Genomic DNA, 26,920 nt, shown 5'->3' with positions numbered 1-26,920 from the left:
CGGGAGGGGAGGGCAGTACTAAGTAGGGCTGGTGGAGAAAATATGTAAGGAGGTGAATTTTAATTCAATATAAAGGCTTACTCTAATAGATTTCAAAAAATGGAATGATTGCCTTAGAAGATAGTGAGCCTCCCATCAGTTTTTCAAGGATAGGCTTGGTACCCACTGGGCAGAGGTTTTATAGAAAAGATTTTATCAGGACAGATAGGAGGATAAACAAACTGAATTGTACTGTGTCTTCTGACCCTCAGTTTTTATAATTCTAGGATGAGGAGAACTGGTGTAAATATTAAGGGGTCTGCCATTCTTTAATGTTGTACCTCTCTTGCAATTTCCTGTCTTCACTCTAGGGTGAATCAAAACGCATCACGCTGGTCCTCCAGCAGCCGCAGTCTGGAGGTCCCCAAGGACACCGGCATGTCGTGCTAGGGAGTCTACCAGGCAAGATAGTGTTACAGGGCAACCAGCTAGCAGCCCTGACTCAAGCCAAGAATGCCCAGGGGCAGCCCGCCAAAGTGGTCACTATCCAGCTGCAGGTGCAGCAGCCCCAGCAGAAGATCCAGATTGTACCACAGCCTCCATCATCGCAGCCGCCACCCCAGCAGCCACCCTCAGCGCAGCCGGTGACGCTCTCCTCTGTGCAGCAGGCTCAGATAATGGGACCAGGACAGGGCCCGGGACAGAGACTTTCAGTGCCACTCAAGGTGGTGCTGCAGCCACAGGTGAGGCTTCAGTAGCTAAGAAGGAAAACAGATCTCTAGTCCCTTTCTATTGTCTTCAGCAACCACTTGTTGAATGTGGGCCCAGTTAGACTCATACCTTGGAAATGAAATGCAGACTTTTATTTCTTTCACCCATGGAAACCTTGTTTTCATTGTATCATGGAAAGATTTGAGGGTTACTGCTGGGTTTGGGATAAGAGATGATTTGTCTGATGTTTGTCTTTGAGCTGTTTGATTTACAATCTTTTCCTAATATTCTTGTGACATAAATATGGAAATATCCTCTCATTTGAAAAAGAAATAGTCTTAAACAGGTCAAGTGATTATCATTCCTCTCACCCCCAGGGAGATAAAGGTAGGCCAAGAGCAGAATTTGAATTTTTTTACTTTTAGCCAAGAGACCAGTGTTGGCTGTATTGTTTGGAATTTTTCTAGAGTTGTGGAGATTAGTATTGACGTTAGGAGCATGGCTAAAGGATATTGAAGGTTAGTTTGGCACAGTTCTTGTCTTTTCTTATCTCCTTTCCACCAGGAAACACACACACACACACACACACACACAATGTGTCTCTAAGTTAATTCAATAAGAGTTGGTCTGAGTCTGGTTCTTTTTTTAAAAATGTATTTATTTTATTATTTTTGGGGGGAGGAGGAGGGAGGTAACTAGGTTTACTTATTTTATGTTTAGAGGAGGTACTGGGGATTGAACCCAGGACCTCATACAGGCTAAGCGTATGCTCTATCGCTTGAGCTACACCCTCCCCTGGTCTGAGTCTGGTTCTTAAGGAGCTAGAGGCTGAAGTTTCTAGCCTGCCTGCCTCAGAGCTGAGTTTTCAGTCAGGTCATTTAGCTACAGGCGTGTTGAAATTTTAGTGTTTTTATTTCTGTAGGCCGGCTCTTCCCAAGGGGCCTCTTCTGGGCTCTCCGTTGTTAAAGTTCTAAGTGCCAGTGAAGTGGCAGCTCTGTCTTCACCAGCAAGCTCTGCTCCTCATACCGGGGGCAAGACCGGAATCGAGGAAAACCGTAGGCTGGAGCACCAGAAGAAGCAAGAGAAGGCAAATCGGATTGTAGCAGAGGCCATCGCTAGGGCCCGTGCCCGAGGTGAGCAGAACATACCTCGAGTGCTGAATGAGGATGAGCTGCCCAGCGTTCGGCCTGAGGAGGAAGGTGAAAAGAAACGCAGGAAGAAGAGCAGTGGGGAGAGGCTCAAGGAAGAAAAGCCAAAGAAGAGCAAAACAGCTGGTACCTCCAAAACCAAGGGCAAGAGTAAGCTAAAGTGAGTACCACCCTTGCTGTTTTGATGGGGCATTTGAGGACAGTGCACTCGTTTTAAAGTTAGTGTTGAGAGGAACTACTTGTATTTAGCAGCTGCATAGTTTAAGGTGATCTGTCTTCCCTTTTTCTGACCCAGGTGAACACCAAAACACAGGAAAGATAGCCAGTCTTGTGTTGGGTTACACTGAAAAGCTGTGGCTGTTTTTCTGTATTCTTCCTGATTTTGTATCACTATAGTGTGAAAGAGACTTCTCACCACCCCCCTACCACCCACACCAGTAAAAGAGAGACATAGCTGCCCTGTTCTTGCATCTCATCTGTGAACTGGAGAGGATTGCAGGAACCGCCATCAGCCTTAAGCAGTCTTGACAGATCCATGGCTTGCAACCTAATTCTTGTCACAAAATTGAGTATCCTCTCTTTCCCTTCCACATCTTGTAGCTTCTCTCCGATCTCCCTGTCTTGCACTTGCTGGGATTCTTCAGGTTTTGTGGTGTAATTATAATAATGCTTTATTTGTACAGCGTGTTTCAGCTTCAAAAAACAAGTGTCATATCTTTTATCGTACTTGATCCTCAGCAACCGTCAGGCCAGGTATCATCAGTGTTTGCAAGTTAGAAAACTAATGCCAGGCTTGTGACAGAAGTGAACTAAAATGAGGCCTTGTAATTCTTAGTCAGGATCCGTTCTTCTGTGTTAGGCTCCCTTTCTTCAGGTATTTGTGAATTCAGTGGTAGCAGCGATTTGTCAAATCTGGTGTAAAGGTCTCCTAGTAGTTTAGGAACCCTTGTATCTTCTTTGTTCAAACACCTCAGTCAATAGCTGTGTGTCACACTGACCGAATATCCTAGATACTAATGTATTGAAGCTTCATATGTGATGATTTAAATTAATTACATTTTCTTACTCCTAAATTTTCCTTGCCTTCAGTGTAACTAAATCTGGCCTTTCCTTTTTAGCACCATCACTCCTGTGGTGGGTAAGAAGAGAAAGCGTAATACGTCATCTGATAATTCAGATGTGGAAGTCATGCCTGCACAGTCACCCCGGGAAGATGAAGAAAGCAGCATTCAGGTAAAAGGATCCCTAAGAACTTAGTTTAAAAAAAAAAAATCATGTTTAATTATGATAGACAAACCAGGATTAGATACCGAGAAATGATAAGCCGATGCACATTTTTCTAAACCAGCGGTAGGCCTAAAAGGTAAAAGAGGTAAGATTTGGTCATGGTCATATCTTTTACATTTTAATTTTTTTCCGGAAAAAAGCATATTACTATAAAATTAGCAACACTCATTTTCTCAAACTCTAGTGTTTCAGAGGCTAAGCAAATATGAAACTGTGTCACAAGGTTATTGTTAGAGCTCTGTCAATACTTGGGTTTCTCTTAGAACTGTCCAGTTGTTCCCTTTGCCTTACTTCTTCCGCCCTTCAGGGTTCTGACTGTGAGCTGGGGTGCTTAGGCACAATGTTTTTGCTACCTTTTGAAGATGAGAGGCATTGAGGAGAGAATAAAGGAAGCTGGACCAAAAGAACTTCAGTCTTCTATCTCTGTTGCTTTATGGTACCATCTTTGGCTCTAGTTTCTAACCATGAAAAGAACCAGGTATTAAGGTTCAGGAGACCCATGGTACTTCTGAGTAGCTCTAATGGGCCTGGCCGATTTACTTAGCTATATCTAAATTCCTTGTATGAAAATGGACATTTGGACTAAACGAACCTCAAGTGCCTCACTAGCTGTTAAAAATTATAAATGCCTCCCCTCTTGCTTAGTATACATTCAGTTCATTGACATGCTGATATTTTGATTCTTCTTGGGGATATCAGCATGTGAGAAATGCCAAGACATTTTTGAAAAGGAAAACGAGGCAAAAACCAAGTTTAACAGACTAGAATATATTATGAAATAATGATTACTAAGACTTTGAAATTGGAAAAGAAATAACAGATGAATTAAAGATAATAGAGTCTAGAAATAGGTTCAAATAGTTCTGAGAATTTAGTATGAGTTAAAAGGCTATTTTACATCAATGGAAAAAAGATTATTTGATGAATTGTGTTAGGACAACTGACTATCCCTTTAGGGAGAAATAAATAAAGCTGGATTTCTTGCATTACTTTTCAAACAAAAACAAATTCTAGTTTAATCAAATGTCTAAATGTAAAAATTGAAACCATGAACCTTTATAAAACACAGTTTTCTTTATAATTATCAAGTGAGATAGATCTAAAGAGGGTGTTAAAATTCAAGTCATAAAAGGAAAGACTGATACATTTAAGTATATAAAATTATGCATTTATAACACCAGCAAAAATTCTGTAAACAGCAAAGTGGTTAAGACAATAGACTCTGGAGTAAGATTTCCTGGGTTCCCGTATTAACTCTACTAGTTACTAACATTGTCACTACAGGGAAGTTTACTTAACCTCTTAGTGTGTCTCAATTTCCTCATCTCTAAAATGCAGATAATAGTATGTACCAAGTAGAGTTGTTAGGAGGATTAAATGTAAACATTTATAAAGCACATACAACAGTGCGTAGATAGGAGTGCTTACTAAGAGTTATATATGTGTTTGTTAAATAAATAAACAAAGGGTTAAATAAAATATTTGTTAAATAATCCAAATACAAACTGAAGGCAGCTCTTTGTAATACAAGAGATATAAAGATTAGGAAAATTTAGAAAATGGTATGTTAATTGACTAGCATTGCCATAACAAAACACCACAGACTGGGTGGCCTAAACAAGAGAAATTTATTTTCTTATAGTTCTGAAGGCTAGAAGTCCAAGATCAAGGGATCAGCAGGTCTGTTTAACTCTGAGACCTCTCTCCTTGACTTGGGGAAGGCCACCTTCTCACTGTGTCCCTACATGGTCTTTCCTCAGTGTGTATATCCCTGGTATCCTTTCATGTATCCAAATTTGCTCCTCTTTCAAGGATACCAATACAGTTGAACTAGTGCCCAACCTTTCATGTATCCAAATTTGCTCCTCTTTCAAGGATACCAATCCAGTTGAACTAGTGCCCAACCTAATTCAGTCACCTCTTTAAAGACCTTATCTCCAAATGCATTCACATTCTGAGGTACTAGGGGTTAGGATATCCTCAAGCTAAGAATTTGAGGGGATACAACTAAGTCCATAATGATTGGTAATACCAGTGTTGGCAATGGAGTTGAGGGACAGACACTTTTCACACAGTTGATGGGAGCGTTGAGACGATCTACTTGGCAAGCCAGTGTGTCAGTGTGTAACAAAATTTAAAATGTTAATACCCTGTGACTCAATGATTCTGCACTTAGAAACTAACTCATGAATGTATTCTCAATGTATGTAGTGATGTATATATTGTAGTAATATTTGCAATAGCAAAAATGTCCAAAATTTTAATGTCCATTGTAGAGAAATAGTTAAATAAAATTATGAAAAATCCATGTAATAGAATACTACATGGCAATTAAAAACAATGAAGTAGGGGGAGGTGGATATAGCTCAGTGGTAGAGTGCGTACTTAGCATACACAAGGTCCTGGGTTTAAATCCCAGTGCCTCCATTAAAAAAAGATCAAGAAAAAAATAAAACAAAACAGTGAAGTAGAGTAGGGTGTGGTAATATGGAAAGCTCTCCATATTAAAATGAAAAAGTCTGTGTAGAATAGCCTGTATAATGAGTGTGTTTATGTGCATGTATATGCATCCTTCCCCTCACCCCCCTCCGTGGAAGGATATACAAGAAATTAAAAGTATGTATCTTTGAGAAGAGGGGTTGAAGGATAAGTGGGTCATGATTACTGTACTTTCATTTTTGTTCTTTGTAACTGTGTGAGATTTTTTTTTGACACCTGGACTATTTACCATTTCATTTTCTAGGCTAAAAACATGTATGTATATGTGAGAAACATTACAACAGTGCAAAAAGTAGATGTTATGAAAGTCTTCCAATCTAGACCCCAAGCTCACGGTCCCCCAGTTCTCTTCCCCAGAGGTAACCTCTGTTACCATTTTTGTGTGTCCTTTCAGAAATACTCTACTTTCATGAGCGCTCTACATCCGCTTCCACTTAACATAAGTATTCCATACCTAGTCTTTTCCAATAATATATCTTGGAGGTAGTTCTTTATCAGAAAAGATAGATGTAGCCGATTCTTCCTCCCACCCTCTTTTTTTATTATGAAAAATGTGAAATATACACCAGAGGAGAGAGGTTATTTAATGAAGTCCTATGTTCCATCACCCCAGAAGTTTCCCTTGTAAACTCTTTTCAGTCAATTCACCATCCTCTCCCTCCACTGACCCCCATGCAACCACTGTTCTGATTTCCATTACCATGGACTAAATTTAGCCTGTTCTTGAACTTCACGTCAATGGAATCACATAGTATGTCCTTTTGTGTCTCACTTTTTTCAGCATAATGTTCAGGTTCATTCCATATTGTTGATGTACCAGTAGTTCATTCTTTTTTTTTTCTTGAGAAATACGCTGTTTTATGAATATACCACAGTGTTTATCCAGTCTCCTATTAGACTTTTGGGTTGTTTCCGACTTGGAGCTATTATGAGTAAGGCTGCAGTGAAGTCTTAGTACAAGTACTTTGTGGACATAGGTTTTCATTTCTCATAGCTAAATCCTCAGAAGTTGATAGACTGTTGGGTAGTTAAACATATAACCATATAATTTTATAAGAATCTGCCAGCTTCACAAGTAATTGTCATTTTACTCTTCCACCAGCAATGAGATCCTGGTTCCTCATCTTCAACATTTGGTCTTGTCAATCTACCCCACTCTTCTTAAATAGTTCTGTAGTATTCCATTTTTGACTATAGCATAATTTGTTTAACCATTCCCCTATTAGTGGGCATTTAGGTTTTCTCTGGTCTACTACCACAAGTAATACTGTAGAGATTTATATATATGCACAAATTTATCTGTAGGACAATATCTTTGAATTGGGATTGTTGGATCAAAGGGTATTGTCAGATGTTCTCTATAGGCATGTTCTTCATGCCAATATGTACTCTCACAGTGTATATATTCCTGTTTCAAATATCTGATCAAACTTTCTGATTTTTGCCATTCTGATAGGTGCAAAAAAAAAATAGGTATCAGTTTAGTTTTCAGTTGTAAAATTTTATCATGAATATGAGCACCTTTTTACATTAAAAAACCATTTGTATTTTTTTCTATGAAATGTCTGTTCATGTTATTTGCCCATTTCTATTATATTGATCTTTTCTCAGTTATTCAAAAGAACTCTTTATGCTTGGGAAATGCATCATAGCATTTTTTTCCCCCTAGTTCATTGTTTCTCTCAACTTTGTTTATGATGGATTATATTATGCAGATATCTCAAATTTTTTATAAGGTCAAATTGATCAAGTTGGTTTATTAGAAACACCTCTATTCCAGGATTATAAAAAAATTTTATGCCTTTTAACTTTCAGATCTTTTGATCCTTTTATAAATTTGTTTCTTTCATCCTCTAGATAGCTAGTCATTTGTTTTTAATCCCATTTATAGAATAATTCACTTTTTCCTCACTATTTTTATCATGTTCTAAATCCACATAGTATTTTTAGTCTATATTTCAACGCTATTTTATTGACCTGTTTATCTCTTCTAGGAGAGGTACCAGGCTGTGTTAATTAGTATAGCTTTATATTGTCCTTAATATCTGGTAAGGCCAAGCATATTTTTTCCATATTTTTCTTTGTTGTTCTTAGATATTTAGTTCTTCATTTGAGTTTCAGAATCAGCTTATCTAATTAAAAAGTTTCGTTAATTTTGTTTTGCCAAATTTACGTGATTAGGAAGGATTAAATCTTCTTATTCCAGAACACTGTATTTTACTATTTATTCAAGTCTCTTTTAATGTCTTCCTGTAGTGTTTTAAAGTTTTCTTTATATAGATTTTATGTATTTCTTACTTAATTAAATGTGTAAGATAATTAATCTTTTTTATATATAGAATCTTTTATTATGTTTTCTGACTTAATTTATATAAGAATGCTATTGATTTTTAAAAATTAATTTTATGCCAGGCAAGTTTGCTCAATTTCAGTAGTTCTGCTGCTAATAACTCATTTGATTTTGGGTTTTTCAGAGGTTATAACATGATTGAAAAATAATAATTTTGTCCCTCCAGCCTTCCCAATTTTTTTATCATGAGCTGCAAGTATTTCTTAGGTTACTTAATTAAAAACCCTTTACTCAACCACTTGAAAGAATAGGGTAGATATAAAATGTCTTCATATGGAAAACACCTCCAAGAAAAACATTGACAAAAAAAATAAGCAGCAGAACAATACACATGGTATGATCCTACTTATTAAAACCAACCAAAAAAACTAAAGAAAACTATTTAGAACTAAAACAAAGAAAACAGTTAAAAACAAAGTATTCTTGCACTTTTGCACTTCAGGGTTGCTCCTAGTGTGAAGCTCATTTCACCCTGTAGGTTGAGAGTCCTGTTTCAGTTTTTTAGAGGCTCTTGAAAATAGTACCCAGATTACTTCCGGGTGAATTCTGCTTTTTTGATAAAACAATTCAGCAAATTAATATATATTCAGTACATAGTGTAAATTATGTAGTTTGACACAGTTTGGTAAATAAGCTCTTTATCATCTTTCAGTTTAACTTTTCATTTTTGGAGTCAAATCTAAGTATATGACCATAGGCAAGTAGTGTTAAAGGTTTTCTGTTTGAGAGACCAAAGCAGTTATTTTAACCATTTTTGCCTCTACAGAAGAGACGCTCAAACCGTCAAGTCAAACGAAAAAAATATACAGAGGATCTGGATATAAAGATCACGGATGATGAAGAAGAAGAAGAAGTGGATGTAACGGGTCCAATAAAAACTGAGCCTATCCTCCCTGAACCAGTGCAGGAACCAGATGGCGAGACTTTGCCTTCTATGCAGTTCTTTGTGGTAAGCTGAGAACTTAAGCAATTTGAGAGGTCTGTCTTGCTGCTCACAGTCCCTGTTGACTGACTCCATCTTTTGCCACAGGAGAATCCCAGTGAGGAAGATGCAGCCATTGTAGACAAAGTGCTTTCCATGCGGATTGTGAAGAAGGAGGTGAGGACTCAACTTTAACTATCAGCCCAAAATGCTACATTCACAGGCTGTATTTAATGAGCACATTAGGATGTCAGGATGTATTGCTGCAGTGTAGTTCTGAGAGATGGTGGAGAAAAGTTAGATAGAAAATAGGAACTGTCTTATTGCCTCTTCTTTCACTGTCTGTTTAAAATGCATAAGGGCTTACTTTCTCCAGCTATGGGTCCTCTAGTATTAAAGTTCCCGATTAGTTCTTTAATCCCTTAATCAGTAATATATCTTGGGAGCATTGGTATGAAGTCTACCATGTGTGCTTAAAATTAAAGGTTCTTTTTAACAAATAAGTTACCAGTAACTATAATTTCCTTTTTTTTTTTTTCAGCTTCCTTCCGGACAATATACTGAAGCAGAAGAATTCTTTGTCAAGTACAAGAACTAGTATGTAATCTCTGCAAAAAAGCTTTTCACCCCTAATTCCACAGGGTTGTAAAAAGTTCTCCTGTAGTCTATCCTGGGTGGGAATGTGTCCCCTTTTTTATAGTCTCCTCACCCAAATTGTTTACAGTGAGGAAAATGTTAAGAGAGAAGTTCAGGAATTGACATTACTCTCGGTATTACTTGTAGGAAGGTGGAGTGAGGGTGGTTCCTGATAGAATCCCTTGTGATCCTCTGTACCTTAATGCTTAACATTAAGACCTTGCTGTTCAATGTGTGATCCATGGACCAGCAGAATTAGCGTCATTTGGGTGCCTGTTAGAAATGTGAACTTTGAAGCCCACCGTAGGCCAGGCGGTTTGTGTCTAAAACCAAATTTAAGACGGCCTGACCTAAGAGACTGTCTCTTCATTGAAGCACATGCATGTATGTCTGCTTCTGGCTAATCCCCACACCTCCAACACTAGCCTCCCAATTCCCCTTTCTCACACCCTGACTGGCTGTTTCCATCCCCTTCAGCTCCTATCTGCACTGTGAATGGGCTACCATCTCCCAGCTAGAGAAGGATAAGAGAATCCATCAAAAACTGAAGCGCTTCAAAACCAAAATGGCTCAGATGAGACACTTCTTCCATGAGGTAATTAGGAATAGGTGTTGCCTAGCATTTACTTCATAGACACATACATTACGCAGGTTATTGGCCTTGACTTGTTCTTCAAAAGACTTATAGTTGCTTTATACCCATATATATATATATGGGTATAAAGTTTTCATTTTGATTGTTGGACTTTCCTTGCCCCATGCTTTGTTTTACCAGGTTTAAATAAGTTTTTTCTTTATAAGTTTTTGGGTATTTTGGAACTGACTGGCTTGATAATCATGAAGGATTTTCAGAACATGATAAACTGACCTCTGGTCCACTTGAGGCATTCTTCTCCCTCTAGTGTCAGTCCTCAGCGGTTGATGGCATCACTAGACATAAGCAATCATATCATTAAGAGAGAACATTTATCTTCTCAAATTTCTAATCCAATATAACTAGAAATAGTGATAAAGGAACTTTAATTTCTAATGTCCAAATAGTGGATCATCTGTCAGGGTCTCCTGAGCATATTTTAAGTCTCCATTTTGCTTTGAAAGATTTGTATACATATCCACTTGCCAAAATGGGTTTTTTCACCTTTATTCGATATAAGTGCCTTGAGAAGAATTCTTTTCCAAAGCTTTTTAAGAGCTAAAGGGGGAAAATTCTAGTAAAAAAGATTGAAAGAAAGAATCATGTATAGCTTCAGCAAGAAACCAGTTATGACCAAATACATCTGGTAAAGCCAACTTTATATAGCAGGTTTGCTAAGTTAATTTTCCACATCACTTGCAGAGGGCAAGTAGGACCATGTAGGCTTTATAATTTCTTTTTATATGAAAATAATACTAATTGGGTTGTGGGATTTTTTCATGAGCTTTTAAAGTTTAATTTGTGAAACGTACAATGAAACTATAATCCCCTTCCAGCTGGTATTAGATACGTAACTTGTGACCATTGAGCCAGGCTCTACTAACTCATATGCCAATCAGATTTGCCTTTGTAGGCAGGCCATTTAACCAAATCAGTCATTCATTTGTTCATTATTTATTATGTGGTAGTCAGTGTGGTAAACACACCAGATGTGGTCTGTGTTCTCATCTAGTTCACTGTCTAATGGGGAGAGAGATTTTAAAATAATTCAAATTGTGGTAAGTGCCAGGAAAGAAAGAGCACAAGAAGACATAAGAAAAAAATACCTACTTTGGTTAATTAGGGAAGTCTTCTCTGAGAATTGAATTATGAATAGGAGTTAGCAAGGCTAAGAACACATGTAAATAGTTTCCCTGGCATGGGAAATAGCATATGTGAAGGCCTGAGACAGGATGAGGAACTGAAAGGACTGTGCGATGGTGAGTGAATGGCCCAAAATGAGGTTGGAATTTGGGCAAGCAGGTACTTACAGACCTTTTAGTTCTGTTTCTCTTCTGAGTGCAAAAGGGGAAACCCTTGGATTATTTAAAACAGGTCAAAGGCATAATCCAGTTTTCACTTTTAAAAGATCGTGCTGACTTTGAAGAATGGATTAGAGAAGAGTAAGCATGTAAGTAGGGTGAGCAGTAAGGAGGCAGTCGAAGTTTTCTACATGAGAAATGATCATGGCTTACAGTAGAATGGTTTCAGTGGTTAGAGAGAACTGATAGGTTTGAATTTATTTTAAAGTAGAATTGACACAGTGGTGTGATGGCTTATATAGACAGGTGTGAGCAAATGGCTTCAAGTGGGGTCATTTATTGAAGTATGGAAGATTTTACAAGCAACTGATTTGGGGAAAATCAAGATTTTAGTTTAGACCATGTAAACTTAAAATTCTCTGACATGTGTCTAGTAAGGAGATAGATATACAAATCTGGAATTTTTTAGGCTGCAATTAAAATTTGGAATGTATCAGCATATAAATAGTTATTGAAGCCTTAATAGTGCAGAGTCACCTGAGAGAAAGTTCTGTACTTTCTAATAGTTCTGTAGTTTCTAATAAAAAGTTCTTTCTATAAGAGAATGGATGTAAGCCCAGAACCAAGCCTTAAGCAATTCTCACAAATTTAGAGGACCAGGTGAAAGAGAAGGGACTATATGCCAGAGTGGTAGGAGAAAGATTAGGGGAAAGCTATGTCACAATAACCAGGGGGAAAATGTCTGAAGTTTTCTTTGAAGTCTTTCTTTGAAGCCTTGGGTTATTTATCTTGGGATACTACCCAAAGTTGGATACCATGGCTTAGGAAAAAAAGATCCAGTGAGACTAAGAGTTGACCAAAACGAAAAACCAAAATAAAAGCTACCAAAGAAAACACGGTGTCTCAGAAAAGTCAAGGGAAGAGAGTGCTTTGGGGAGAGTTTGGTGAATTGTTGAGTACTTTACAGAGGTAAATTAAGGTGAGTACAGAAATGTTTCCATCATATTTGGCAACTTGGAGATGGTTAATGACCTTGAGAAGAGCAGTTCTGTTGTGTGATGGAAGTCGAAGAGTGGAATATGTGGACAGCTGAGTGAAGGAGGTGATAAAATGGAGGTGCTGTGTCTTTTTCAACTCTTGGGAAAATTTGGCTATAAAGCAGAAGAGAAAAATAGTTGCAGAGGGATGTTAGAATTAAGGAAGGTCTTTTTAAGGTGTGAAATAGTACAGCATGTTTGTATGTTATGAGAATGCTCCAGTAGAGGGGATTCCTAAGAAGGCAAGAAGAGATGGAATCCAGGGCATAAAGGGAGAGAGTGGCCTCTGTTAGGGAGAAGAGGCACTTTATCTGGTAACAGACAAGAAGATTGGTGCAGGCCCAGGTAAGTGTAGGATTTGATACTGTGAAAATGGGTAACTCCCTTATTTTCTCCTAATAAATTTTGAAGTAGGGTTATCAGCCAAAGGTGGGATGGAGAAGTGGGTTTCCTGGACAGTGGTCTTTTGGTCTTACTGTTTGGTTTCATAATTCTTCTAGGATGAAGAGCCTTTCAATCCAGACTATGTAGAGGTGGATAGGATATTGGATGAGTCTCACAGTATCGACAAGGACAATGGAGAGGTGAGTTGGGGCATGGAGGAACATGCAAGGCCTCTTAAAGATTGCTGCTAGTCTGCTTGCCCATCCTTTAGTTTTTCAGATACGGCTGAAAAGTCACTTGGATTAAAAAGCTACTTTTGAATTTTTCTGAGGGGTCCTTAGAGCAATATTGGGAAGGTAAGGGAGTAGAGAGAGAGAGGCGAAAGGAAAGGTTCCTGTAAAGTCAAACATCTGGGAGCTATATATCACAAGCACTCATTCACCTTAGTCTCATTTTCTCTCAGATATTATGTAGGAGACCCTTGACATTCAGCTGGGGATGAGAGGTGGAGATGGGGAGAGGGATACTTTACAAATCTCCAGATTTATGAATATAGAAATATTCGCATAGACTCACAGCTCTTTTCCATGTTGTTCAGAATTATTTTTTTCCTGGACTTAAAACCATTAATTAAATGCATTTTCATTTGTCACTAAAACAGATATACTGCATTTGAATATGTGCTTTTAAACAAATTGTGGGGTCCTACTCCCAGAGATTTAGATTCAGTAGGTCTGGGATAGGACCCAGGGATCTGTATTTTTAAGTTGGTTTTCCAAGGGGTTCTCATGCATTACTTGATTTGGGAATTGTGGCACTAAAGCTTTCTTAGATTGAGGAGCAGATTTTACACTGGCTGAAACACTTGGTGATATGTTTTCATTCATTTTTTTTTTCACTTTCCAAAGAAGAGGCATATAGATCTAAGCCAGTGAATTCAACATTCTCTCTTTTATTCAAACTTACTTAGACCATGAACCACCATTTTGTTAGAACTCTTCTCACTTCAAGTCGTGGTTGTTGGTTTAACTTTGCAGGGTCACATTTCACCAAGTGTTTATCACTTCAGTTCCTGCTTGCAGAGTGACTAGTAGGGAACAGCAGAGCTTTGTTAAGATGTCAGTGCCGGGGAGTGGGCTGGACTCACTCACAGGCTGTGACTTGCTCCCACATACCATCCTTACAGGACCTAAAAGTCAAAGTCTTCCCTCTGTAAAATTTTAAGTTTATTTTACAAGCCTTCAGAGTTACTCAGAACCTTAGGTGTCACGGCCCATTGCAATTCATTGTCTTTAAATCCTAACAGGCATGCCTCAGATAACATATTTTCTATTTTTGGGGGGTTAGGGGTGGGAGTTACTGCTTGTTCATTTGTGGGAGGTGTATGTGGAATGGACCAGTTATTAGACAAGACAGGTTAGCTACTGTTGAATTACTCTCCGTGCTTTCAGGGTTTCAACCTTCCCAGCCTTGAAAATCTTAATCTTCTCCACAGTACTTAACACCTTGACTTTCCAAAAGTAATTGGCCTCTGATTATACCCCTCTGTAATGTATTGCAACTGGCATGACAGATGGAAATGCATCCTGGTACAGTAATTTATGCTCTCAATATTGGATAAAGGCATTTTGTGTGCCCATTTTTCCTCTCTCAAAAGGAGTTTAATTTGTCATCCTTTTTACATTACCTAATACTGGAAATAAATATTATAATAAATATTAAAGTTCTTGGAAAAGCAATTATGCTGGAAATGTGTGAACTGGATAAATGCCTTTATGTATTAAGTAACTTGAATACAAAAAAAAAGTGAAAGAGAAACTAGATTAATTCTAAGGATTCCTTGATGTAATTCTGTTGAGACACTTGCATCTTCATACTTCTTGCTGGCTATTTTAAGAGATATTTTATGAATTGGTAATTAGAGATTTCTTTTGATTGTATGAGGCCCAGTCTAATTCTTTTTGCCCCGTATAAGCCCAAAATGGAAGTGCAGTCAGTGCAATGATCATCTTGAGTAGTGAGAACAGGGGAATATTGGTCACTGCCCCTTCCCTTGTACTGGAATGCCTACAGAGGGCATCGCGCTGTAGTTGCAGCTCCAGCATTTCCCTTTCCTCTTAGTTCCTTTCACTCTTAGTTTTCTTCTGTGATACCTCTTATAGTTCTCTCCTAGCTTCCTAGGAGTCGCAAGGAAATCTTTTTACCACCATATGAGTGCTCTTTGAAATAGCATCTTCACTCACAACTTCAGGAGCGCAAAAGCCCAGTGATTTCAGCCCTGCTCTGCTCCTATGGGTTCAGCCTGTTCCTCACGTCTGAGTAGCCTGGCTTCCACTGTATCATACTTGACGCCAGGAGACTAGTATGGAACATGGTCACCATATCTTTTAATCTCAACCTAACTCAACGTAATAGAGGATTTCTTTTTTTTCCCTTCATCTGCTTAGTTGATGAGTCTAATGTTTCAGTGCCTTAGTGTTCTAGGTACTGCTAGGTAGAAAGTTCACTTTTAGATTCTGATAAATTGCCTTCAAACATGATCAAAGCCACAACTAATACAGTGTCTCAGCAGGTGAGCCTGTGGTTGGTGTTTTCAGCACCTTTTTGGTTTGACACTTTGTGATCTGATTCTTTAATCAAATTCTTATCTTTTAATCACAGCAGAGAACACAGAATCTATTAAGGCTTTGGCTTCTTCTCTTCTAGCCTGTAATTTATTACCTGGTGAAATGGTGCTCTCTGCCCTATGAGGATAGTACCTGGGAGCTGAAAGAGGATGTTGATGAGGGCAAGATCCGAGAATTTAAACGGATCCAGTCAAGGCACCCAGAACTCAAAAGGGTGGTAAGTATATTTGCATTTAGCGTATAATGCCTACATAGGCAGTTATTTAATTTTTCTTCTATAGAAGTTTCTGTTGTTGTTTTAGCTTTTTATTATGGAAATTTTCTAATATATATAAAGGTTGAAGAGATAGTATAAGGTACTCATTACCTACCTTTAACAATGAACACATAGCCAATCTTGTTTTGTGTATTTCTCTACCCACTTATCTCCATTTCTTGGATTATTTTAAAGTAAATCTCAGATCCCTTTATTTCATCTGTAAAATTTCAGTGTTTATGTGTAAAAGATAAATAATACCATTATTTTGCTTTAAAAATTTAACTGTCCCTAAATAATAATCAAATAACCAATCACTATATATTTTCCCGTAATTATCTTATAACTTCTGTTAAATTGTTTGAATTGAATTCTAAATAAGGTCCATATATTGCTATTAGTTAAAATATCTCAAGTCTTTAATTATAGTTTCCCCTTGATCTCCTCTTCCTCCTTTGCACTTTTCCCTTAAAGAAACCAGGTGATTTGTTCTCTAGGGTTTTCCATAGTCTGAAGTTGGCCAGTTACATTCCCCTTGTTACCTTTTCTGTTCGTTGTATTTCACATAAATAGTTAGATGTAGAGCAGTGCTGTCCATTAGAACTTTTCAGAGCTGTGCTGTCCAGTACAGTAGCCACTAGCCACATTTCAAATGCTCAGTAGTCACATGTGGCTCATGACAGATATAAAACACTTTCTGTCATTGTAGATATTAGATATCTTTGTAGTCCGTAGATATCACTGTTCTAGAGGCTTGATCAAGTGGAAGAGAGAGACCAGTAAGTCTACTTTATAGATGGTTCTAGTAGGTTGTCTCGTGCTATTATTGGCCATTTTTTGCTCGTTGCAGAAATCTATTCTTTAAGAATTTTAAAATGGTGATTCTGTCATTTCTTCATTTACTATCCAGAATCTTCTATAAAAAGAAATGTTTTACCTACTCTTTGATTACCCAGAGGTACAAATGGTATAGGAAGTGTCATTATAAACTCATGAATTTGAATATATTTAACATGTGTTAATCCAAGCAATGTTTTTGAATTGACTTCAACTACTAGTACTATCTAGTAAGTTTGCCTAGTTTCGTTAGTGTCTCCACCTCATTTATGCAAGTTTCGTATTTTTTAGAATCGTCCACAGGCAAGTGCCTGGAAGAAGTTGGAGTTGTCACATGAGTATAAAAACAGAAATCAGTTACGTGAATATCAGTTGGAAGGGGTCAATTGGCTGCTCTTTAATTGGTATAACAGGTAAATAAAGGGGGACCGTAAGATATATAGACTTAGTCTGGGATTATTTTTATTTATTTTCTGTTGAAACTGTTTTTTTTTTAGGTACTTTTTTAAAAAATGGTATCTTTTGATGTGCTTTTCTTTTTCCATGATGAATCTACAGGCAGAACTGCATCCTGGCTGATGAGATGGGATTGGGCAAAACTATTCAGTCCATTGCCTTCTTGCAGGAGGTATATAATGTGGGTATCCATGGTCCCTTCCTGGTCATTGCCCCACTGTCCACAATTACTAACTGGGAGCGAGAGTTCAACACGTGGACAGAGATGAACACCATTGTGTACCATGGCAGTTTGGCCAGCCGGCAGATGATTCAACAATATGAAATGTATTGCAAAGACTCACGGGTGAGTTACACGTCCTGGGAATGTTATAGTTTAGAGAGCAAATACCTGGTGTTTTACAGGCTTTTATGTGAATAAAAGACTTTTATTGATACTCTTTGTAATTTAAGGCATTTTTGTCTAGATTGTGCAGGGCATTTTTTTGGCTTTGCTATTTTCATCCAGTGGACATTCTGATCCAGTGGGAGCTCTGACTTTATTTATGAATGTGTACATTTTAAATAGAATTTTATCAGCATTGAAAAAGTTTTCACCAAGAAAGTATTTTCTAGAATGAAATTTATGTAGCTACTTTAATTCCTTGATCCATATGGTGGTGAACTAAAGCCATGTCCTTTTTTTAAAGTCTACTAAAATTTTCATCAAGATCAGTTCTTTTTTCTGTGTAAGTTTGAAAATATAAATTTGAATCATCCATCCTTTCTTAATGTTGAGTTAGAAGAGTTTTTTTCCCATTAGTTTTCTGTGGTTTTTATTTCTACCAAACCAAATTTATTTAAGTCGTATTTTGTTGCTTTTAATTTTGTTAAGATAATTCAATTACTTTGTCCAGTTTTAGATAATAACCAATTTTACCACATACTACATGAGCTATGTTCACTTTTAGTTTTGTCTTATATGTTTCAGCAGTGCTCAACGTTTGTGGATTTTAGTGATGTAGGACTGAAATACAAGAGGTGGGCACGCAGCAGAGTCAGAAATGTCCAGCTTCATTCAGTGAGGCCTGTCATTTTCCCAAGAAGCCGAGTATGTTGAGGAGGCAGTGTATCTTAAATTCATGATTTGGCACTGTTTATTAGGAAGATAAGCAGAGGCAGAAGTGGGTGGTGGTGCAGTTTGTATTTCCTATTAAGTCTGCCTGAATGTGAAAAAGAGAATGTGTAGTTCAGAAGAGCTTGTCATTTAGGTCCACTTCAGGCCTTTTTTAACTGCATTGCCTTCCTGCTTAGGGGCGCCTCATCCCAGGTGCATACAAGTTTGATGCCCTGATCACCACATTTGAGATGATTTTGTCAGACTGTCCCGAGCTTCGTGAGATTGAATGGCGTTGTGTCATTATCGATGAGGCCCATCGACTAAAGAACCGTAATTGTAAGCTGCTTGATAGTCTCAAGCACATGGATCTGGTGAGTCCCTCTCACTGACTTGTGGGCAGAAACACCTGGAATTAAAATACCCTAATTCCCTCTGGAATTAATATAACCTTAATTTAGCAGAGAGGAAGAGAATCAGAATCTTGGTATTGGGTGTTGGGTATGGCCTATGGGAATGGTAACCTCAAAGTCAGATAAAATTCACATAAATTTTAGGGTTGGAAGGTGTTTATAGGTTAGTGGTTCTCTAGGTGGAGACGTGGGATATTTTATTACTTATTGCTGCATAACAAAATATCCAAAAATTAGTGGTTTAAAACAACTTATGTTTTTCATGATTCTCTAGTTCAGCAACTTGGGCTGGGCTCAGTGAGGCTATTCTTTTGGTGGTTTTACCTGGAGTCAGTAATGCAGCTGCAGCTGACGATTGGTGCTGGTTGTTGGCTGAGTCATCTTCCACATGGCCTGTCACCCTCAATAGGCCAGACTTCGCCCCTTTACATTGCAGGGTCAGGGCAGTGTTCTAAGAGGGCAAAGGCGGAAGCCTTGTGCAAGGCCTTTGAGTTACAGGCTCTGAAACTCACATGATGTCACTTTTGCTACATTTTCTTGTCAGAGTTGGTTACAGGGCAAGCCCATATTCAAACCTTGATGGGAGCAACTGCCAAAAATTAATGGCCATATTTAATCTAGCATGGGTACATTTCCTAGAGGGGGACGTATTAGGGTATCTGTGGGAAGTTGAGTGTGGAGAGGCATATGTAACTGGAAAAAAAAATTCCAAACGTTTCTTTATTGGCTTATAATCACAATATTAAAGATAATTCAATATGTTAAATAACATCGAGAGTTTTCTTGCATATTTTGTGTTCATCAAAAGAGGGAACAAATAAAACAAAAGTTAAGATAGTACTTGGTCCATTCCCATAATTTTGTAGTTAAAGAAATGAAAGCAAAGTTAGAAAACCCCAGAAGTCCTTTGTAGTTTTGAGTTTCATGATTCTTCTGTTTTCTCCATTTATAGGAGCACAAAGTGCTACTCACAGGAACACCATTGCAAAATACTGTGGAAGAACTGTTCAGCTTGCTTCATTTCTTGGAACCTTCACAGTTTCCCTCAGAATCAGAGTTCCTCAAGGACTTTGGGGATCTCAAGACAGAGGAACAGGTAAGAAGTCTCTGTGATGTGATACTAACCCAGGACAAAAAAGGTCAAGTTTGTACTTGGCAGATGTCTACTGTCAGACATCAAGGGCCATTCTGAACTCCTTGCATGAACCTTGTACCTACATCATTTGTGACATTGTCTAAAGTCTACATTTCTCAGATACTGGAAAACTCCCATTGTATTTCTTCATGTTTCCACGTAATGTGAGCATGTTTGTCCTCATATTGTTGATTTCCTTTCTCTCTGTATTGGTCACAGGTTCAAAAGCTACAGGCCATTCTCAAGCCAATGATGCTGAGAAGACTCAAAGAGGATGTCGAAAAAAACCTGGCACCCAAACAGGAAACTATTATTGAAGTAGAGCTTACCAACATTCAGAAGAAATACTACCGTGCTATTTTGGAGAAGAATTTCTCCTTTCTTTCCAAAGGGGCAGGTCACACTAACATGCCTAACCTACTCAATACAATGATGGAGTTGCGCAAATGCTGCAATCACCCATATCTCATCAATGGTGAGGAAATTCCTGGAAAATACCTGCATTTCTGTGTTACCTTATTTGCTTTCTAAGTGGTATTTCTCAGGATCAATAGATATATTGACTGATCATCCTCATTTGGAAATGGAGGAGGTTTCTCCTTTTAAAACAATTCTCATGTCGAATGTGTTTCTCTAGTTCTTTTTACCCCCTTGATTCTACATAATCTCCAAAATTAAAAAAGATTTGCTGTTTAGAATTTCATGAGTAAGAACTAAAGTCATTCTGTTTTCCATTCTCACTGGTGCTCTATTTTGCTGTTTCTGTTTTGGATGCCAGTAGGGTGGTAATAAATAGTGGTTTGTATGTACTAGTCTAGTCCTTGTCCTAACATTTACATATATTTTATCAAATTACAATCTTAAGCCTGACTTAATGAAATATTTTGAATTGACAAAATTGAGGATGATTTAGGATTTGGGGGGTGTTGAAATTCTATGTGTGAGAAATGTTGATATCAAGTCAGATTACTTTTTTTCCTTTGCTTCCTTGTCTCAGTTATATGAACTGCAACTTTGGTTATGTTTCTCTGGAACTCACTGTTAAGTTTGATTTTTCTTTCGGCAGGTGCAGAAGAAAAAATCCTAACAGAATTCCGAGAAGCTTGCCATATTATACCTCATGACTTCCACTTGCAGGCTATGGTTCGTTCAGCTGGCAAATTGGTTCTTATTGACAAGTTACTTCCAAAACTTAAAGCTGGTGGCCATAAGGTTCTGATCTTCTCCCAGATGGTACGCTGCCTAGATATCCTAGAGGATTATCTAATCCAGAGAAGGTGAGAAAAGAGTCATTCTTCGCCTTTTGTTTTCTCATAAAAGTTGCAAAGAGTAGGAGGGCTGGATTTAATTAAAGTTTATCAGGACTGGGATAAGAGAAGTATTTAAGACTCTCACTCTCAACTTTCTGATAAGCTTTTTGGTGAACTAGAAATATAGTGATACTGATATTGATCTCAAACGGCTTTTTTGTTCTCTTTTTCTGCTTAGCTGATTCAACTTTTTTCTGGAATTTCCATACAGGTACTTATATGAGCGTATCGATGGGCGAGTTAGAGGCAACCTACGGCAGGCTGCTATTGACCGCTTCAGCAAGCCTGACTCAGACCGATTTGTCTTTTTGCTATGCACCCGGGCTGGTGGGCTTGGTATTAATCTCACAGCTGCTGATACCTGCATCATCTTTGATTCAGACTGGAATCCACAAAATGACCTGCAGGTAAAGGAAATCATTGTCTTAGGGCCTAATTACCTAACCTGGGAGGTTTTGCAACAGGATCAGGATCTCTTAGAAAGAGTTTTCCTTTAGAGAATATGAAATTGTTTGGTTAGTTAGGTGTGGCAGTCTGGATCAGAGGTCACCAAACCTTTTCTGTAAAGGACCAGATAGTAAATGTTTAGGCTTTGCAGACTAGACCGTCTCTGTTGTAACTACTCACCTCTGCTCTTGTACTGCAAAAGCAGCCATAGACAATATATAAATGAATGGGTAAAGCTGTGTTCCAGCTTTATTTATAGAAACAGGTGACTGTGCAGACAATAGTTTGCTAACCCAGGTCTACATGATGGGGCATTAATTTCATCTTGAAACTGACTTGATTTTGAGTTGGTCTCATGGCTGCTTTAAAGATGTGAATCGGTACTTTGAATCCTTCCCCTCCCCACTCCCTCTAATTTGTTATCTTTGCCCTTCCTTCCATTTTTTTTTTTTAAAACTAGGCCCAAGCACGGTGTCATCGAATTGGGCAGAGCAAAGCTGTGAAGGTGTACCGTCTCATCACTCGTAATTCTTATGAGAGAGAGATGTTTGATAAGGCTAGCCTCAAGTTGGGATTGGATAAGGCTGTGCTTCAGTCCATGAGTGGTCGGGATGGCAACATTACTGGAGTGAGTCTTCTTAATCTATAGTTTGTAGCAGATCACATTGATAGAGGGAGCTGTTTTTGAATAGGAACCTGACCTCTTGTTGAGGTTCTCAATTATTATTTCTTAAAATATAATAAAATGTCATGACATGGTTACATAATATTCTCTTGTAGTCTTTTCATCTTTCTGTTGGATTTTGTAGATTCAGCAGTTCTCCAAGAAGGAGATTGAAGATCTCTTACGTAAAGGCGCATATGCAGCCATAATGGAGGAAGATGATGAGGGCTCCAAGTTTTGCGAAGAGGATATTGACCAGATCTTGTTAAGACGAACCACTACTATCACCATTGAATCTGAAGGAAAGGGTTCCACCTTTGCCAAGGTATGTTCTGTCGGTGCTAGAGGCTAAAGAAACAGAGGGAGAGAGAGAGACAGGAATTTCTAGAATTTAAATATATTTTTTAAATGCAGTTTTTAGATGTACTGTTTTTCCATTACTCAAAAAGAGTTATTGTTAACTTTACTGTTTTTTTTTTTTCCACACAAGGCAAGCTTTGTTGCTTCTGAAAATAGGACAGATATTTCTCTGGATGACCCCAACTTTTGGCAGAAGTGGGCCAAAAAGGCTGACCTGGACATGGATCTACTCAATAGCAAGGTGAGCTTTCCTTTTCCTTTAGGGAGAAGGTACTGCAGAAAACATGTTACTTTCAGGACTCTTTATAGCTGCTCTTGATTCTTCAGTACTGACCTTTGTTTGTGATAGTATATTATACACAAAGGCTATTGTAAAAATTTTCTACATAGGAGGCCCCAGGAAACTACTTAGATAACTCCTACTTAATTTTGCTTCGTGAGTCTCTGTAGATTATTTTGCATGTCCAAAAAAAATCTCTTTGAGTATCTACATGTTACATCCAAGGCTATTTCAATCTATGGTTGTCTTTCATTCCTTTCCCATGATCATATTGTGAAAGAGTTACTTCTGCTTCTGTTTTCTGCGTAGAATAACTTGGTGATTGACACACCTAGAGTACGAAAACAGACCCGCCACTTCAGCACTCTGAAAGATGATGACCTAGTGGAATTCTCTGATTTGGAAAGTGAAGATGATGAGCGGCCACGTTCTCGCCGACATGACCGTCATCATACCTATGGGCGCACTGACTGCTTCCGGGTGGAAAAGCACCTCTTGGTATATGGGTAAGAGCCCATCTTGCCATCAGAGGTAGTGTACCTCCGTCCTGATTGACACCCTGTTTGATTTTCACATTGGAAGCTATGATCAAAGAGGGGATAATGGGAAATACTTCATTTTGTTACCATATTTTCCCAAGATCTTTTTGTCTCCCACCTTTTGGGAATTTTGATTCAGAGGGACTGGGGAATATCACTGAATTAGAGTCTTCAGGAAATTATATATAATGATATAATTTCTTTTTCTGTTTTTTTCTAGTTGGGGACGGTGGCGAGATATTCTGTCTCATGGACGCTTCAAGCGACGTATGACTGAAAGAGATGTGGAAACGATTTGCCGGGCCATCCTTGTGTACTGTCTTCTACACTACCGTGGGGATGAAAATATCAAAGGCTTCATTTGGGACTTGATTAGCCCTGCTGAAAATGGCAAGACAAAAGAATTGCAGAATCATTCAGGTAATTATCAACTCTTTGCTTTTCATCTTTCTGTAGGTCACCTAATCCTTTTCAGGTCCAAGGGTTTTTCTCAATCCAAGTCTTCGACGTCTCCACTTTCCCAGGTCTATCTATCCCTGTGCCCCGTGGACGTAAGGGGAAAAAAGTAAAGTCACAAAGCACTTTTGATATCCATAAGGCAGATTGGATCCGGAAATATAACCCTGATACTCTGTTCCAAGATGAGAGTTATAAGAAGCACTTGAAACATCAGTGTAACAAGTAAGGACGGGAATTTAGCAAACTAAAGCATTTTCCACCTCGAGCTTTCTACACTATTATTGAGCCAGTTCTTCCTCTCTCCCTTCTAGGGTGCTGTTGCGAGTACGAATGCTATACTATCTGAGACAGGAGGTTATTGGAGACCAGGCAGAGAAGGTGTTAGGGGGTGCCATTGCCAGGTAAAGTTATGCTGTATTTTTCTTTATGCCCTGTCTTATTCCAGAAAAGACTGGTTTACTTGTTTCATTCTAAGCTATGTTTGGGATACCTGACAATGAAAATCTGTATATCAGATCTTCAGTCCTGTATGGTTGACCTTTTGTGTCTGTGGGTTTTGCATCCTTATTATCCACAGTTGGTTGAATCCATGGATGTGAAACCCATGGATATGGAGGCCAACTGTATTCATTGTACTGCACCATTTTATATAAGGGATTTGAACATCCATGGATTTATTTTAATTTCCTGAGTTGCTCTGTTGACTCTGCCCTCTTCTACCTTTAGTGAAATTGACATATGGTTCCCAGTAGTGGATCAGCTGGAGGTTCCAACGACATGGTGGGACAGTGAGGCTGATAAGTCCCTGCTCATTGGAGTCTTTAAACATGGTAGGTACCTTCTCTTAGTCTATTCCTTCCTTATTGTAGATTTATGTCCACAGAGGGAATATTTAGCAAAACGCTCACGACCAGTAACTGAATTCTCTGACGTTCAATAAGCTTATGTGTAAATGGGAAACTAGTTGTTAAATATCCAGAGCAGAGCCATTAGCTCCTATGAATAGATGTTCCAAAAAGACCAGATGGATAGTTAAATCTCAAGGTAGGGAGTCTCCCATCTGTTCTCTAATCACTGTTACCAATCTGCATGTTGTGGTAGCTAAAGGTCCACAGATCAGGGGAGGTATGTATGCCCACTCTTGTTAATAATAATATTTAATTTGTGTTATATAAGTTTCCCGTGACTTGCTGGAAGTGTTCTACTTGTATAACATCCCATTTGTCAAAGTATTCAGCAGTCACTCTGATACAGGGGTGAACAACTGTGTTTGAGTGAAACAAAAATAGAGTATAAAAAGGGAGGGGACTCCCTTTTTGGTCTTGCCTAATAACAAATTACAGGCAATTGAAGCAGTAAGTGCTAACTTCCAACCTAGTGACTTAGTGAGTTGGCATAGCATTTCTTTTTTAATATACTTTTATGTTTACTTCTACAAAATAAAAATAATGGTACTTAATCCATGTTTTTGCAAGTTTATTGGATAAGAAAAACTGGGCATTTGTAGTCTTAGATTTACTTGTGAGACACGGGGGTTTTAGAAGTGTCCAAACACCCTGAAGTGTGTTCCTTTGTCATTCATCAGGCATTCAGGGTGCCTGTTTATTTGCAGGTGCAGGTTTCTTACCCTTCATTTGAAAATGTGTGACCTGGGGCACCTCTCGTCTGTGTGCTCGCTGTTGTCTATGGCAGTGTACCCCTAATAAACTTTACCATTCTCCTCCTTAGGAAAAAAAGAAAGAAAAGAAAATCTGACTTAACCCTAAATTATTTGACTTTTCAAATTTCCTCATCTATGTAATAAGAATGTAGAAAGATTATCAGTTAAGTGGTTATGTAAACCTATCACTGTTGTCTATAAACACTGATTAAATTACTATTTTCAATAACTGCTGATAAAACTGTTTATGACTCTAAATTGATATAGAAATCTTAAATATAGTAACATAACCTAACAGCTGTCCAAGTTAATATTTTCATTGTACTTTGCATTGTGAGCAAAGTAGCCCACATTGTTATTCCAGCAGCATACAAAGTAAACATAAAGGCAAAATGAATCTCTGATTTTCTTCAGATTATGGCTTTTTCTCCTAGGCTATGAAAAATATAATACTATGAGGGCGGACCCAGCTTTATGCTTCCTGGAAAAGGCTGGTCGACCAGATGATAAAGCCATTGCTGCAGAACATCGAGTGTTGGATAATTTTTCTGACATAGTGGAAGGGTAAGCAATTAGTGTTTCACTCTCTCAAAGCCCTGTGTCCACCCTGTGAAGGTTGTCTGTTGCTTGTGCTAAGAGACAACATAATCCTAGCCTTGACTGAACCCACTGGGATTCTTAATGGTGGTTATAGTCTTGAATGATAAACTTTTAACAAAGAGCAGGACCAGCAGAAGGGACAGCATAAACTGGCCATACATACATACATACACATTTTAACCATACATTGCCCTACAGTGCATCTAAGGGTGAAAAGTAATGTTATTTCCAGATGGCTTATTTGATGTTCTGTTCAATTCTCTTTGCAATGCTTTACTGTGCAGCCATAGTAGCTAAGAGGATCACTGGTTCTCTTGAAAGATAATAACCATGCAGCAGTCCCACGCCACTTATGTGATAGCCTCAGGAACTTTTTGCCCTAGTTTATCATTTCCCAGTGGTAGCTGACACATGAAGACATTTACTCTGCCTGGATACATGCTTCAATGATGAGTTGCCATGCTAATACTGAGCCACCAGGTTAGGGCAGTGTTGCCCTGGTTTGGGTGGCAGTGAGTTTAACAAAACTTCTCATGTGGAGACCTGAGAGGCATGTAAAAGGGTTGGCTTAGTTCACGAATATTATCCCACTCCTTTGTGATTGGGAGATTTCTCTTTGATGATCACAACCTCAGTTTGCCTATTTTATGATCCTCAAAGGAAATTGGATTGTTTATTCATTGCAAATCATTTATAATATCACCGTTCTGCTCAATAAAGCAAAGTAGTGAAAAATAAACGAGCAAGCATAGACCATTCAAGTAAAATGATAAAAGTGAATACTAGTTGGGAGGGAGGGAGAAAATGGGTTAAACAATAGAAAGAGTTTTTAAGAGAGAGGAAATGTGCTGATCAAAGTGTTTCATTTGAAATTCAAGCAATTTAGAACCGCA

The 26,920-nt window shown here is 38.2% G+C and overlaps 1 protein-coding gene and 1 non-coding gene across 10 annotated transcripts in view; both read left to right on the top strand.

Moving 5' to 3' along the window:
- The window catches only part of CHD8 (chromodomain helicase DNA binding protein 8), a 54,191-nt gene that overhangs the window by 18,731 nt on the left and 8,540 nt on the right, over positions 1–26,920 (top strand). For 7 of the 9 annotated variants that reach the window (XM_072962772.1, XM_015251570.3, XM_015251576.3 and 4 more), the window contains 25 exons: positions 351–722; positions 1,613–1,998; positions 2,957–3,071; positions 8,741–8,923; positions 9,005–9,073; positions 9,438–9,493; positions 10,010–10,127; positions 13,005–13,088; positions 15,595–15,732; positions 16,900–17,021; positions 17,167–17,410; positions 18,358–18,534; positions 19,526–19,669; positions 19,928–20,183; positions 20,775–20,985; positions 21,230–21,425; positions 21,926–22,093; positions 22,275–22,454; positions 22,620–22,730; positions 23,079–23,275; positions 23,529–23,728; positions 23,809–23,989; positions 24,079–24,168; positions 24,494–24,597; positions 25,862–25,991. In XM_072962772.1, the coding sequence (XP_072818873.1) occupies positions 351–722; positions 1,613–1,998; positions 2,957–3,071; positions 8,741–8,923; positions 9,005–9,073; positions 9,438–9,493; positions 10,010–10,127; positions 13,005–13,088; positions 15,595–15,732; positions 16,900–17,021; positions 17,167–17,410; positions 18,358–18,534; positions 19,526–19,669; positions 19,928–20,183; positions 20,775–20,985; positions 21,230–21,425; positions 21,926–22,093; positions 22,275–22,454; positions 22,620–22,730; positions 23,079–23,275; positions 23,529–23,728; positions 23,809–23,989; positions 24,079–24,168; positions 24,494–24,597; positions 25,862–25,991 (4,232 nt within the window). The remainder of the gene's footprint in view (positions 1–350; positions 723–1,612; positions 1,999–2,956; positions 3,072–8,740; positions 8,924–9,004; positions 9,074–9,437; positions 9,494–10,009; positions 10,128–13,004; positions 13,089–15,594; positions 15,733–16,899; positions 17,022–17,166; positions 17,411–18,357; positions 18,535–19,525; positions 19,670–19,927; positions 20,184–20,774; positions 20,986–21,229; positions 21,426–21,925; positions 22,094–22,274; positions 22,455–22,619; positions 22,731–23,078; positions 23,276–23,528; positions 23,729–23,808; positions 23,990–24,078; positions 24,169–24,493; positions 24,598–25,861; positions 25,992–26,920) is intronic. The other 2 variants (XM_072962771.1, XM_015251577.3) reach the window with 1 other exon arrangement.
- Positions 26,469–26,579, top strand: LOC116278065 (small nucleolar RNA U6-53/MBII-28). Its single transcript, XR_004187487.1, has one exon. It is a non-coding gene; the product is annotated as a small nucleolar RNA U6-53/MBII-28 (small nucleolar RNA).

This window comes from Vicugna pacos, chromosome 6 (genome assembly GCF_048564905.1).
Source record: "Vicugna pacos chromosome 6, VicPac4, whole genome shotgun sequence".
In the NCBI taxonomy this organism is placed as follows: domain Eukaryota; kingdom Metazoa; phylum Chordata; class Mammalia; order Artiodactyla; family Camelidae; genus Vicugna; species Vicugna pacos.
This window is presented reverse-complemented; position numbering and strand designations above follow the sequence as displayed.